This window comes from Pleurodeles waltl, chromosome 4_2 (genome assembly GCF_031143425.1).
Source record: "Pleurodeles waltl isolate 20211129_DDA chromosome 4_2, aPleWal1.hap1.20221129, whole genome shotgun sequence".
Lineage (NCBI taxonomy): Eukaryota > Metazoa > Chordata > Amphibia > Caudata > Salamandridae > Pleurodeles > Pleurodeles waltl.
Genome location: NC_090443.1, coordinates 1028416091 through 1028432057, shown reverse-complemented (window position 1 = coordinate 1028432057; position 15967 = coordinate 1028416091). Strand labels below are relative to the sequence as shown.

The 15967-nt window shown below is 44.1% G+C and overlaps 1 protein-coding gene across 2 annotated transcripts in view; it reads left to right on the top strand.

Moving 5' to 3' along the window:
* The window catches only part of RPS6KB2 (ribosomal protein S6 kinase B2), an 81181-nt gene that overhangs the window by 8031 nt on the left and 57183 nt on the right, over positions 1-15967 (top strand). The window contains exons 1-3 of one of the 2 annotated variants that reach the window (XM_069232925.1): positions 3734-3915; positions 5877-5911; positions 6059-6179. Coding sequence is in view for 1 of the 2 variants with exons in the window: in XM_069232926.1 (XP_069089027.1) it covers positions 5877-5911; positions 6059-6179 (156 nt within the window). In the remaining variant the exon portion in view is untranslated. Of the gene's footprint in view, positions 1-3733; positions 3916-5876; positions 5912-6058; positions 6180-15967 lie in introns of those variants that run through there. The other variant, XM_069232926.1, reaches the window with a different exon arrangement.

Below are 15967 nucleotides of genomic sequence, written 5' to 3'. Positions count from 1 at the left end.
TCTAAGGTTTTGTTTAGACACTGTAGGGGCACCATGCTCATGCACTGGTACCCTCACCTATGGTATAGTGCACCCTGCCTTAGGGCTGTAAGGCCTGCTAGAGGGGTGTCTTACCTATACTGCATAGGCAGTGAGAGGCTGGCATGGCACCCTGAGGGGAGTGCCATGTCGACTTACTCGTTTTGTCCTCACTAGCACACACAAGCTGGCAAGCAGTGTGTCTGTGCTGAGTGAGAGGTCTCCATGGTGGCATAAGACATGCTGCAGCCCTTAGAGACCTTCCTTGGCATCAGGGCCCTTGGTACTAGAAGTACCAGTTACAAGGGACTTATCTGGATGCCAGGGTCTGCCAATTGTGGATACAAAAGTACAGGTTAGGGAAAGAACACTGGTGCTGGGGCCTGGTTAGCAGGCCTCAGCACACTTTCAATTGTAAACATAGCATCAGCAAAGGCAAAAAGTCAGGGGGCAACCATGCCAAGGAGGCATTTCCTTACACCAGTGTAAACACATAACACACAACAAAAAATAATTTTCATCTTTGAAAAGTATTTAAAAGTCATATGACATTTATAGCAAACATTTCCATTACCTCATCTCCTAAACTACAACCTAAAGGTTGAGTTTTTCAGCTTATTCTTTTACTGAGGGGGTTGGGGTGATGTGTAACATGTAAAAGAAAGAATTTATTATCCATGAAAAATGTGAAATCCAGATAGAGGTAGTGTAGTGAGAAACTATTATTGCATGATTTGGAAGGGGCCGTTGCATCTCTAGATTTCTCCTTATGGAACATGAAGTTTGATACGAAAAAGCGAGCAAAAAAATCTTACCCTAAACATGCTATGGAATAATTAAAACTAGAGGTGGGCGAGCCACTGGAAGCTCAATACAGAAGTCTGGCTCTGGCTAAGCTCAGCTCACATTCCTCTTTGAAGCTCGCGCCAAGAAATGAGCATCGCTTCCATGGGCGGTGATGGGATTATTGGTTACAGCTGCCGACCATGCAACTTGGGGAATGGTGTTCGAATCCCTGCCTTGGCTCGGCATCCATCCTGTGAATCCTGTCAAGTCTCCCTTTGCAGAAAAAAAGGTATAATATAGTCTGTATCCGCTGTGAAGTGCTTTCATGTCCTTGAGCAAGGTGCGCACTATGTAAAACGCCCCCCCCAAAAAAGTGGATTCTGCCTGTGGCTGATGCTGTCATCTCATTCTCCAAGAATTAAGGATACAGTATTAACCTTTGAAGTCAGAAAGAGATACCCGTCGAAATTGCACAGTGTGAAACTGGAAAACCTGGGCTCAGCACCGCCTTCCCAGTTTGACCAAAATGTGTGATCTTAGCCAAATACTTTCACCTGTACTCCATTTTGATGATCTCATACAAGTGCACCTTCAAATATGTGAGTTTAGGATATGCACCGTACAAAGACCTCCCCCGAGTGTGATTGAACAGCCAATAATGTTGCTCCATCACACAGTGCAGCGCCACCTTTCTTGCTCCCTTTACTGACCCCATACCGCCACCATGTGTGCACTGTATTTAAAATATGGCGCACGGTAGGGGGTGATAGCGTCGTTTTTTATGGCGCTATTGATGTACCCTGGCGGAGTAGCGCTAAAACGTTGGTGCTACTCCTGCAGAGTACATAGCGGCCTATTAAAAATAATAGTATGCCCCCATTTAACGCCTGCTCTGAGCAGGCGTTAAAAGTGCCAATAAAATGGTGCAAGAAAATCTCTCATATTTCCTTTCGCCATTTTTTCACCCCCCTTGCATGCATTATGCCTGGAACAGGCATACTGTAGCACAAGGGTTTACAAAGTAGTGCAACACAAGCATTGCACCACTTTGTAAATATGGCACTGGGATTTTAGCCATCTAAAGAAACATTAGCATCAAATAAATGATGCTAATGTGTCGGTAGATGGCGCTAGGGGCTCTTAAATATGCCGCTTTATTGTTGTGGGAGCTGCCACGCCCTCACCACTGTAACAAACACTGGCAAAAATAAAAGCACATTTTTGGTCACTAAAAGCGCACATTGTCACCAGTAGTGTAAGAACGGCCCTGCAGCCCCCCCTTCTGGGGTCCCCTCATTACCGTACCCGCCCTGAGTGAGTCTAGTGGGGGGGTGCTCCATGTTGTTTGCACGCCACTGATTGCCGCACTGGCACTGAACAAAACTACTTTGTGTGTCAATATGCTCCTTGTGGAAGAGCAGAATGTGATTACTCACAGTAAAGCCAGCCGATAGAGGGAGAAATAGAAGGTTAATTTAAACAAAATGTCTTTCTTAACACCAGGCCTAATTAGGGACCAGGAATTTGTACTCTTAGAAAACATTTGTGAACTGTATTTTAGCACGAGCAAATACGCATGTGTAGATATGCTCATGTGAAAATCTATTGAACGTTGACAAGTTAACTTTCCCTCCACCCACTTTTTCCCAACCCTGGAAGAACTTCTGATTCTGCCATTGTCAGGAGTAAATTTCCAACCTTTCTCATTATGGGAAAAGATCAGAGAAGAGCTGGTGAAAATCCTTAAAACTTGCAAGTTAGTAGGTTTGCAGACTCAAAGACATTCCAGCCCTGGATCTATTGCTTACTGCTTCCTCCAGCCCAAGTATGTAGATTTGCGGAAGGTGACAAAATAAGGAAATTGCTATTTTAGGGATTGAAGTTACAAGTATTCAAGACCTATTATAGCAGTAGCCCTGGCATAATCAGAGAGGCTATTATCAGAGCTATTACATAATGAGTTTGCTGCCATAATTTGTCCCCGCACTACATGGCACAAAAGCGACAAGTTGAATTTTTTTTTACAGGATAAGTAAATTTAAGAAGCAACCTGTCCCATGGACAAGTATATATTTTATTAAATTCCACACCCCTGAGGTTACTTCAAGAATATTCCTTCCTGCCTTCTAAAGCAAACTTTCTAGGACTAAGAGAGAATCCCAGTGCTTCAGTGTTGTTAGCATTTAGCTGCAATCAGTGCTGTCACATTTGGGCTCCAGTTGTAGGAAAATGCTGATTGTAGCCAATGTTCTCTGGTCAGTGCCCTAGTGCCAAAAGACTACTCTCAGGTTTAGTGTCTGTACACACTCGCCAAGAGTGTGGAATCTGCGGTAACTCATATTTAAACACCTGCTGGAAATATACATTTTGCATCTATTAGAGCACCCCACAGTTTTCCCCGGTAGATTTTGACCGGTTAGACCTGCCACAATTTACCAGGTGAGAAATGCTTGGTAATTACAAGAAAATGCAGATTTTAGTGGGGTAAGCAACAAAATCTGAATGTTAGGCGATGATTAATGTGTCCAATAAATTCAACCTCCATCATACCCCCCAAAGCCCAAGCTCAGCTTGCCAAGTGCGAAACTTCAACAGACGGGGGCACAACTAAACAGAGCATAGCAGCTGGCTCACCAAGTAGGCATTGTCTGCTGCAGGCTTCACCATTGTATAGTCTCCTGTATCTTTGCAAGGGTGTAGTAACCACACTTGAATGAAGACACACACTGAGTGTATCATCTGAACCTACTAGATTATCACACTGTTAAAGAGGAAGCACTCACTGTAAACATCTAGTGCCTCTCAGCCAGAGAAGACGGAAAGCTGAAAAGCAAGTAGGATGGCACCTTTTACCATAAGAAAAGGACTTTCAGTGCAATACAGAGCAGGCCACTTATAAAGATTTCACTTGTGCTGCTTTGTCAAACAGGTTTGCTGGTAGTCTCCGTACAGAGGTCAGATGAGTCAGGATTGCTGCAGGCGCCTTCCTCAAACTTTTTCTGCTGAAAGATCTCAGTGCTGCTCCTCTGTCAGGCTTGAGGTGGGCACTGGCTGAGATGCTACAAGTTGGGCATTTGCAGGTCGTGCTGAGCAGCCTCGTGGTGTGGCAGGGTGAGAAGCAGGATTACTGGATGCCTCCCTGTAAATGTCTCCCATCCATAATTTTGCTGCTTCTCTATATTTGTGTGCTTAGCTGATTGCTGCATGTCTCTGTTATTAGCTTAGAGCTCGCGTATGTGGTCTGAGGTGTGCTATCTATGTTTGTGGTTTTGGTCAGATAATGCATGTTTGTGGTTTTGGTCGGATAATGCATGTTTGTGGTTTTGGTCGGCTAATGCATGTTTGTGGTTTTGGTCGGATGATGCATGGTTGTGGTCTGGGCCGGATGAAGGACTGTTGTGGTCTGGCTGTTGTGGTCTGGGCCGGATGGTGGACCTTTGTGGTCTGGGCCGGATGGTGGACCTTTGTGGTCTGGGCCGGATGGTGGACCTTTGTGGTCTGGGCCGGATGGTGGACCGTTGTGGTCTGGGCCGGATGATGGACTGTTGTGGGCTGGGCCGGATGATGGATTGTTGTGGGCTGGGCCGGATGATGCATCTTTGTTATTTTGGGGGTGGGTGTTGTTTCTGCAGGTTAGTGGTTTGATCCAAGGGCTCTTCGTTTGTGTTCCGGCCTATAGATTGCTTGTTTGTGTTTGATCCTGGGAGCTGCATGTTTGGGTTTGCTTCTGGGGCTGCTTGTTTGTTTGAGTTTGATCCGACGGGCTGCTTGTTTGGATTTCATCCTAGGGGCTGCCTGTTTGTGTTTGGTCCTGGAGGTTGCTGTAAGGTGTTTTATCCTGGTAGCTTCTTGCCTGTGTTTGGTACTGGTAGCTTCTTGTCTGTGTTTGGTACTGGTAGCTTCTTGTCTGTGTTTGGTACTGGTAGCTTCTTGTTGTTTGTTTAGTCCTGGAGGCTGCTTATTTGTATTTGGTCCTGGAGGCTGCATATTTGTGATTTGTGAGGGGCATGTTCGTGGTATATTGGGATCATTTTAGTGATTTGAACCAAAAGTTGTATGTTATTGTTTGATTCTGGCGGCTGCTTGTTTGTGTCAGATGCTGTAGGCTGCTTGTTTGTGTTTGGCCCTGGGGGCTGCTTGTTTGTGTTTGGCCCTGGGGGCTGCTTGTTTGTGTTTGGCCCTGGGGGCTGCTTGTTTGTGTTTGGTCCCGGGGGCTGCTTGGGGCTGCTTGTTTGTGTTTGGTCCCGGGGGCTGCTTGGGGCTGCTTGTTTGTGTTTGGTCCCTGGGGCTGCTTGTTTGTGTTTGGTCCCTGGGGCTGCTTGTTTGTGTTTGGTCCCGGGGGCTGCTTGTTTGTGTTTGGTCCCGGGGGCTGCTTGTTTGTGTTTGGTCCCGGGGGCTGCTTGGGGCTGCTTGTTTGTGTTTGGTCCCGGGGGCTGCTTGGGGCTGCTTGTTTGTGTTTGGTCCCGGGGGCTGCTTGGGGCTGCTTGTTTGTGTTTGGTCCCGGGGGCTGCTTGTTTGTGTTTGGTCCCGGGGGCTGCTTGGGGCTGCTTGTTTGTGTTTGGTCCCGGGGGCTGCTTGGGGCTGTTTGTTTGTGTTTGGTCCTGGAGGCTGCGTGTTTTGTCTTTGGTCCTGGAGGCTGCGTGTTTTGTCTTGTCTTTGGTCCTGGAGGCTGCGTGTTTTGTCTTGTCTTTGGTCCTGGAGGCTGCGTGTTTTGTCTTTGGTCCTGGAGGCTGCGTGTTTTGTCTTTGGTCCTGGAGGCTGCGTGTTTTGTCTTTGGTCCTGGAGGCTGCGTGTTTTGTGTTCGGTCCTGGAGGCTGCGTGTTTGTATAGTGTCCTGGAGGCTGCATGCTTGTTTTCTGAGACATGGGCTCCTTGTTGTTGATCTCGACTGGAGCTATTTTGATAGGTCGGGCAGAGTGATTTATCTGTTTGAACCAAGATGAGGACAGGCATCTGTGGAAGGCGAGGAGCCCGCGGGTTAAGGGTGCATTGGCATGGTACGAGTGTGGAGGGAATATCACACTTTCATTCTACTGACTGTTATTTCTCTTTCTTGCTTCTGCTGACTACAGGAAATAGACTGGGATCTGAAGGGGAGCGAGCTGCAGTAAGTACTTTGGCCTGTGACATGTCGGCAAATGCTAATATTTACTCATGCATTCTTGTGCCACCCATTAGCCACACGTGCACTCCCCTCCTGGTGTGTGCTGTGGACTCCTCGTTGTTTACTCCCTGCCCTTTTGGTCACTTACAGATCAGTGGGTGCATGTGAAGAGATTGAGATTTCAGAAAGCACCGTGAACCATGGGGCGGAAGACATTGGTACCCACAGCTTTGAGTTGCTGCGCGTCCTTGGAAAAGGTGGCTATGGGAAGGTACGGAAACTTCATTAGTTGTGGTCACAAAAGTGTTAAGCGCTTTAAGGACAACCACAGAAAATGCTGTCTTTGGTACAGATTGCAGACAATCGAAGGAGACTGAATACTTTGGGCTCAGTGTTCATTAGAGAGGGTGGCTAGAGTGGGACTTTGCCTCCTATTCGTTTTTTTCTCAGCACCATTTGTGACCCTGAAGATGTTCTTTTGAAACCATATGTGCACCAGTCCAGTTTTGTATAGGGAAACTGTTTCCTGATTGCAAACATGAATCGTACTCCCTCCATTATTGCCATTGGGCACTTTTAATTCTATGTAGCACGTGTGTATGTAGTCCCTGTGGTGGGACTCAAGGACTATATATTAAACTGTCTTCCTTGTTCCCCCTACATATGTAAAACCAGTTGTTAACTCCATTGAACAATAGCCTATAAAATTGTGTTCCTGCATACATAATGCTACCTGGCAGTACAGCCTGGTATTTGTGGTGAGGCGCTCTGTTTTCTGCCTTTTCTTTCTCTCGATGAAGCCTGAACAAGGCGTCACTTTTGTAAGATAGTTCCCATGGCGACAGATGCAAACAGTACAGTTGTTTAGCAGGAATATAGTAGGTGTTGCTAGGTTGCTGTGTGATGGGGTTCATGGGAGTGTAACTCCCCAGAGCCTCCTAGTTCTTGCCCCTTCTTTGATCCCAAAAGATTGTAATCCGTATCACCTCACTTTAGGAGAGAGGGGAGTATTTTGGAAGTTGCACTTGGTAATGTATGATGCTGTTAACTGTTTATTCTCACTGGCTGGTTAGACCCCTTTCAGAATTGAACCATAAATCTTCATTGTAAGGTGAGGCAGACAGGACTTAAAGTCGAAGTGAGCTATGGCATAGATCACACTCACTCAAAATAATCTATCACCAGGGAGTAAGCATGTTTCTGTGCGGAATCATGGGCTTACCCAAGTTAGTTAGACACAGCAACACAAAAATACAGTGAATAAATAAGGTAGAATTTCCAAACTAATTAAAAAGAAAATGATTTAATCACTGGATTGACAGAAACCTGATGTAGGCATCAAGAGATGTCCAACAGCAAATCGCCATATTTTATACTTTGTTTGCAGTTTTTGAACGTGAAAAATGAACATCACTAATGAACTGGCTGTGATTTTCGAAGATTGCCACCAGGGGGCAGTAATCAGTTTGGTTTACCACTGAAACAAAGCAGCCCTCCCCCCCTCTCACCCTCAAGGAATACTTTTACAAGAGGACAGGTTTTAGTCTTGACTGACAGCACCAGGTGTTTGTCAGCGTCTTTGAATCCCAACAAAACAATTACACATAAAATAAAACAGTTCATATAAGTGATTTGTTTTGGGTCAGCCCCAGTTACTATTGCTCACTTTAGAACTTGCATGTAGGATGGGCCCAGAGATCAGCATATGTAGAGTAGGGTAATTGGCCAGGCCCTGCCATTGGCTTTGATGCCAGTGTCATTCATGTTTGGATCCTCCCAAGTTGCAGGCATTAAGCTCTTGGCCTGTCCGGCAGGGTGAGAGATTGCATTTGTTTTGGTCTATATTTGGAAATGGTGGGTGGTTAAAGGCAAAGGCGTTTTCCTTTATTACATTTTGTCATAGTTGCTGGGCATGGAGGTTTGTAAGTGGCACTGATCCAGGCGAAAAGTAGATGTTGGCTACCACACATTTCCATCATGTTGTTTTGCCAAGGCCACTAAAGGGACACACAGAAACAGCTGTATTCGGACTGATGGTGCCTCCCTGTGACTGACCATTTACTTCCCCCAATGAAGTATGTGGCGCAAAATGTTCCCAGTTTAAGAACTTCATCAGGAGCCATTCCCTTGCAGTGAACCTGGGACACGTGTTTTCAAGCTCTCAAGCAGTGTCAGAAAATCTGTAGTTCTATTTGTTTGTGCAAGCACTTGTAATTGTGACACTGATACTTAACCAGCCCCGCCAACTCATGTTAAAATCCACAGGAAGATTCCAAATGGCGGGCATGAGATCAGAGGCCTCTTTGAATCTTCAGTTCTCCTCTCTATGAAAAAATAGCTTTAGCAAAGCCAATTGGTGTAATTTGTTCTGCCTGAGAGTGGAAAATTTAAAAGGGAATGAGCAGGTGGATGAATGGGGATGTGAGTGCATGGATTAATAAATTGGTGAGCAACTGGGATCATGGGTGGATGAGTGAGTTGAAGCGATGAGTGAGTGGGCAACATTGGCAGAATTAGAGATCACCCTTTTGCCACTGGTAGCATTCTGGGCTCCTACGTCTGTGTACTCGATCACCTCACCCATTCATCCATCCGTTAACTCACTCACCGCTCTATCCATCCAGCAATCCTTCCTTCTGTTCACATTCTCCCATCCTTGTACTCAGTTTACTCACCCATTCACTCATTAGTACATTGATTCATTCTTCTGCCTGCCAGTCAGTGCAGCCACACACACAAAACCAGCAATCAATGAATGTGAACTTAAAATGATTGTTAGGAAAATACTTTCAGTCCAAACCCACATCTACTCTTGCACCAAGAAAGGGTCTGTGTTTTAAAAGATATTGTGAATAGCAAATGTCCAGCAGTTTCCAAAGTTCAGCAACTCCCCTAATTGCACTGCAAAAGTCCCCAAAATCACAGGAGCTATTCGCTGGACACCGCCTCACTGGTTGAAGTGGGGTTAAGGCCCTTTTACTTCTATCATGCCCACAGGCAGCCACCAGTGGCTTCACTAGTTTTCGTACAAGTAGATTTGGCATTTTTTTTTTTTTTTGGGGGGGGGGGGGGGGGGGGACCTTCCATCCTTCAAATGAGAAGAAGCTGCACAGCTGGGAGGCTTCTTCTGGACAGACCTATATCCTGCCAGTCTTGTGGGTCAGCCAGAGTCTAGCTTCTTTCATCCTCTTTTAAGCCGTCAGGTTGCAGAGATTCAAGGCAAAGTGTGGGGCACCCATTTTTCAGTCCTTCATCAGGGGGTTCAGAATAACTCCAACATTCCACTGGGTAGTCTTCTATCTTCTCATTTTCCAGTTTAATTTCCAACAAAAAAGTCTCAACGGCAACTCTCAAAGGTTGAACCTGCTTCTGCTCTCCTGGAACAAATCCATTATGAGTTCCTACCTCTTCTCTACCTATTTTCTCTTCAACTGCAATAAGTTTGTGATACATTTCCTGCCCGCCGGGTATCATGCAACTAAAGGTATTCCACAGTTGTGTGTGGTGGTGGATGGGACCATCAGTCAATTTACTTCAACTCCTCCCAAAGCAACTCCATTGCAGCCTCCGAAGATGCAATATCCCACCAGTCCTGAGCTTCTCTGTGCCATTTGTGGTGAATGTTCCACTTGGTCAGGGACACACTCTTCTTTCACCGAAAGACAAGATGAATCTACATTCACCAAGCGGCTCTGCTAGAAGGGTTTGACCAGGGGATGTTCTGAATAGTGCCAGAATGCCGCGACCCTTCCTGGAGAAGGGTTTCATGGTTGTGGCACTAATAACATTTCATGCAACTGAGGCCCTGTGGCACTTTGGTAAGGTCCACAGGTACACTCTGGTTAGCTTTAGGACATATGAAAGAAGCCTTTGTAATCTATACAATAAAACCCCAATTTGGCTATGTCTTTCAGTTAACTTTGTCTGTGTTGCAAGTACACATTTCTTGCCTGTCTCTCCACTGAAGGTATGTTGAAATAGGTTTTTGAATACTGCTGTGTTTGGAAGAAGGCGGACTGTCTACTGCTTCACCAGTAACACAGCTTTCAGCACATATTGTCTTTTTAAATCTTATTTTTGACATAATTTACCTGTTCGAATTATGTAATGGGTGCGGCTACAGCAATCATAGTGCCAAGCCTCTCACTTTAAATGTGGAAATGATCTCAGTTTGCAGTTGACACCCAGGCGTGGCCTGTGCTTTGACAGTTCATGTCGTCGTTTTGTTCCAAACGTGAGTTGAGCAATCTTCTCACTGTACTCGTGTCTTGTTTTTGACATATAGACAGTGTGCTTCGTTTGTTAGCACTTGGCTGCTGACTCGCAACAGTGTCACAGATCAGTTAAAAAGTCTTGTTTATGAATGAAGTTGGGGACTTTCTAGCAGCCCCACACTGCGAAGAGGTAGAAGGCACCAGCTATTCAGGTAAACAGGGGGAACTGTACAAACGGATGGATGTCCTACAGCAACCTTTCCTTATATATGTCATGCAGTACGCACCTTGTTTTGCCTTCTGTCTTCTCTTCTGCGATTACCGGTGCACTCCTTTTTAGGCAGATGTGCACATGTGATCAGGCAAACCTCCATCACTCACACTGCAAGGGAGCCAATGGCTGAAGTGGACTGACCCATTGCCTCATGCAAAATGCAAATGATAGTTGCTCAAAGTGTGCGCACATGTCTGCGTCCGTCTGTGTGTGCGCCCGCGTCTGTGTACATCTGCATTCTTGTGCGTGCACACAGAAAGTAACATGCTAATTGTTACCTTCTGTCTTCTCTTCTGCAATTACTAGTGCACTCCTTTTTAGGCAGATGTGCACATGTGATCAGGCAAAACTCCATCACTCACACTGCAAGAGAGCCAATGGCTGAAGTGGACTGACCCATTGCCTCATGCAAAATGCAAATGATAGTTGCTCAAAGTGTGTGTGTGCACGTGTGTGTGCGTGTCCTTTTGTGTGTGCGTCTGTGTGGACACATACGTCTGCATACATCTGCATTTGTGTGTGCGCACAGAAAGTAACATGCTAATTGTTACCACTGTTAAGTGTGGGGAGGGGCCAAGACTCCTAGAAGGCGAAGCTGAGATTAAGTCATGACGATACGCCTTTCCCTTAACAATGATAATAAACAGCATGTTAAGCTGCGCATATGGTTTACAACTTTGATATCTTCTCTTTCGTATTTGTTCCAACAAACAAATCTAACCAAATGAAGGCTGGAAGAGGTTAAATGTTTGCAACCAAACAATACTCGAGAAATGTGTCTACGAGGAGAGTTGGTTCCCTTTGTAGAGTATTGCTATGTGCAATCTTTGAAGCTGTAAAGAGGGGTTTTCTACTCTGATTTGACCTTTGAACTGTAGTACTATGTGTGACTTTGTTTATTAGTACAGTTGCTCTAAATGTGTTATTGGGCCACATTTATTTTAAATGCTGTAACGGGTGTGTGTGTGTTTACATATTATTACTTTTTTTCTTTCATTACGTGAGGCGTGCAAGACATCTAAAACTGACACTTTAAGAGCTGTATTCACAAACCTTTTTTCAAACATTTTGTAGTAAATTTCATAGTGCTACAAAAGGTTTTTCACAAACCTACAAGTGTATAACTCCACCTCCACTTCTCTCTTTTCTGTGTTAGTAGTAAATGTGAAAAGGGGCCAGCGAGGGTAGGGGAGTGCTTGAAAATTGGGGTGTACTCACTATAGAATAGGAAGGATTTCGGGAGGGGTATAAGAAGTGGTTACGCCAGAGGCAGACACCCACCCAAGAAAGTGTAAGCCCATTGCTATTCACAAACTGCACTTCTAAAGTTACTCCAACTAAGAATGACCCAATGCAGATTTAAATGTACTTTAGCTCAGAGCCCATGTAAATCTAGCACCCTCTGTGGCCAAACAATGGTACTGCAACACCTTCTTCTAGAAATCATTGGAGGTAGAGACTTAAAATAAAAATCCATAGGGAATAATGTTAAATTTTAGAATAGATATATATTTTTATACAAAAACAGTAAAAATAAAAGAAAAAAAATATTTAATGAAAATATTTCAATAACCCATCTCAAATTTAAAAATTAATGTTACAATACTTTTTATGAAAATATGATTACATTGGTTTTAATTCTAAACATCAATTTTCACAATTAACACATAGCAAAAAAGTGTGTGTGTGTGTATATATATATATATATATATATACATATATATATATATATATATATATATATATATATTTTTTTTTTTACTATAGGTGAATATTTTATTTTTTATATTTAAATTATTCGAAATTAAGTGCTTTACAAAATTCTTTCTTTGCACTAAATTCAAAATAAATACCTAACAAGAATATAAATTATTATTCTACATTAAAAAAATGGAAACTAGATTCTTTGAAGTTTAATAAATTCTTAAAATGATCCCTATTTCTCACAATAGGGAGATCTCATATGTGCTGAAGTATAGGGCAAGTCTAAAAAAAACTTTATTAAACTTGAAATAGATTCTTCTTTTTTTCTTCAGTGCTGCTCCCACTCCATCTCTTTCCAAAACGTTTATCAAGCTGATCATACTGCGTCTGGTACTTCCGATTTATGAGGGCGTCTTGGAGTAGTCATCGGAGATGTATACTTCTTGAGCCGACCTGGAAGCTTCACCGGATGGGAGGCTTGTCACACAGGCATTACACTAACCGTTCCTGGTGCTCTCGTTCAGATGGAAATCTGTTTCCTTGGGTGTTCGTTGCGATCATACCTTTGCTGGTGGTCTCTCTCCATTGTCAGAGGTCTGCAGCTGTTTAAACCTATATGAACGAGGGAACGACTTTTCTTCAACTGGTTGTCTTTGCCCCACTTCAGTCTTTTTCGTTAATCCCTCATCATGCTGGAGTTCTCCTTTTTCCGTACAGAGAACTCTGCTTTTAAAGAGGCGTTTCCAGACACTAACACCACTAACCTGCCCTGCCAAACGTAAACATAGCACCTCCACTTCACATTGCACTTCAATGGATGCTCTAGAGACCCTTGGCTACATAGTCTTCTGCCAACATGTGATCTCTTTGAACAGTTTGAAGGTGCGCAGGAAAAATCTAAACCTTCAACATCATCAGTGCTAGGAGTGAAGTTGTCGATCCAGAAGAGGGAGACGATTCTTTCTTGATGAACCAGACCTTCTCATCCTTCGCACCAAAAGACTTTTTTTCACCACAAGTTCGTGAGAGTAGAACTAGGCGCAGCTCTGGTGGTACCTAGAGTTCACCACTTGCGGTCTCTGCAGGACAGCTTATGATTGGGTTGAAAGGGCATTTGTCTATCATTCAGGGTCTTTTTGCCCTCCCTCGAGGAAAGTTGCCTTTCCCCAGGGAAAGAAGAGTTTATCCTGATGTTCATCACCACAACAGTGACCTAACTCTGCAAGTAGTGGGGGACGTGTGTAGTACACTCTAGGTGTGCCTTCACGTCATGGATGTCTGATAATGGCTTCGAACTACAAGATATCTCCTTTAAGCCTTCGGGCTTTTCAACACTTTGACTGATCTTTGAATCATAAGTGAGAGTTACACTAGTGATGTTTCCCCTCCTCCAGCAGTATTAATATCTCCCTCTTTGACTGGTATAGGTGCCCCTCCTGTGCTACTGGTTGTGGTGTTTATCCTATGCCACTGGTATGGTTTGTCATATAGGCTATCCAGACATATTCATTCTGTTTGCTTGATGGGCAGGAATCCAGGCTCTCTGGTCGAAGCCTTGCTATGGAAGTTGATGGTCTACTTTTTATACTCTTTTAGAGAGGCAGAGAGAGGTACATATTAGTGATCCTGAGAAAATCACAGGGCGCAATATCATTTTTTTAAGACCCTGTCCGCCTGAGCTAAATCGGGTCCAAGCTTTTCTGAATCTAGTGATGGAATCACCCTGCTCTTCACACACGTGGTACTCTATCCGTTCCCTCAGCTGCTGAGCTTGATCTGGTTCTGGAAGACCTAGTTTATGGTGGTTGTTTGCCTTAGGATTTCTGCACGCAGTAAGAATCCAGTATTCTATTTGGACCTAGTCCTAGAGCCATCGGCTTCTTGTTTGGACATCAGTCAAGGAGAGCAACATTTCCCGTCCACCTGCGATTTTACATTTGTTTTCTTTTCTTTCAAACAGGATACACACAGAATTCTTTAACTCTTATTTATATAAGTTGTTTTTTTGTTGCAAAACTCCTTCCCTGTCTCTTGTTTGGGTGATGGTTGGGCCTGCAGCTGTAGGAATCTTTACCCCGTTTCATGTACAAAGATAGTCAAGGCCACTGGAATCAAGCAGCAGGGAATCACCTAATTATGTGGCAGGGTTGACTACATTATGCAGCAAGAAAAGTCAAATTATACAGCATATTGTGACAAATGGTTTTGATAGCATTACTTCATTATTTTGTCATTTTTACACATGGAAATACTTTATGTACAAATATTTCACCTCTTTAGCACCAGTTTAACAACCAAATGCATAAATAAGCAACTGAAAGATGACCAGTTAACCTTTGCAAAGGGTCAACCAATGCGTGCAAACACACACTGTCGCATATTTAGTAACTTTTGATTAGTTTAAACCAGAACACATTTTTTGTTAAAATAGGCAGATTATGCAGCAGACGGTGGATTATGGGGCAATCTTGGCAAATTCTTACTTATGTGACATAAAAAATAGCCGCACAATCACATCATTCCATTGGCCCTGAATATAGTTCTTTCTTCACTGACTACTTAACTCGTCACTGATATTAAATGGGTGACAGAGATAGCAGTTATTGTAGTTTCCTTATGGATCAGTCAATTACAGGCTTTTTTCTCCTGTGAGCCCTGCACTGTTTGTCTCTGAAGGAAATGTGTTGCTAACATGCACTATTTTTTTATTTCTAAAAGGTGTTTTCAGGTGTCCACATGAAGCCACAGATCTTTTTGTGCTTTGTTCCCAAGCCACCTTCTCAGGTGGTGAGGATATTACATCACATTGGTAATTGAGTTATAGATGCCAGAAATTCTGCATTGGCAATAGCATTTTTATTAGTGGTGTTTGATATGTACAAACCTTCTGAACATTCACCTCCATCTAGGCCCTAAATATATGGACTGTTAGAAAAGGACTGGGATGCAAGGCACCAGCTGACTATTTGAGAGACAGAAGTAAGCAAAGTACAGCTATTTGCCATGTATGCAATTCCCTGTTCAAATTTTCTTTGCTATTAAAAAATATTCCATTGTTGTAGACTACATTCTGATGGATATTTCTACCTGCAGACTCTTCACCTGTACAATAATCACAGGGGTCAGACTGGATCTGGACACTTAAAAGCCCCCATGCCACTGGTAGGGGGTGCTGGCTTTGCATCAACTCCAGAAGTGGGGTCTAATGAGGTCATCAAAGCCATATAGCACCCACCCCAGTGCAACAATGTCAGTTGCCTTTATTCCGTGCTTTTGAGGCGGATCCGGAGTGCACTACCTCAAAGAGTTATGAGTCTTCTCACAGATAGTCAAGAGAATGGTGGTCACACAGTGTAGGGATTGTGAGGGACAGGTGTCCATTACTGAATCCCCACTCCATCTGCCTATGTGCTTCGTTCTGGACCACCGCTCATGATCCTGTGACTCCTGCAAGGGTATACACTCGAAGGCCATCGGGGAATTTGAGGTGAACCTTTTTCATGGCCTGAGCCAGGCTCGAGAAGCGCAATCGACCCCTGCTCCAGACCTCTCTCCTGGTTTCTGATGGCACTTCAGCTGCTAAGAGGTGAAAGCACAAGAAACATTTTAAACGTAAGTCCCATCGACAGTCTCTGCCTCTCACAGGATCTTCGTCCTTAGAACTGCACTTGTCATGGAACCTGTTGATCCCTCTCTGAGCGCCTCCACTCTGGTGACTCCACTGGGCCTGGCCACGGAACTATTTTGACCTCTACCGTAACAATCTATGAACTTCCCGGATCCATCAACGCCGAGCTCCAAATTCTGGCCAGCAGCATTTCACAATGCCAGGTACTCTATTTTCTCCAGTCCATCAACACCCTCCAA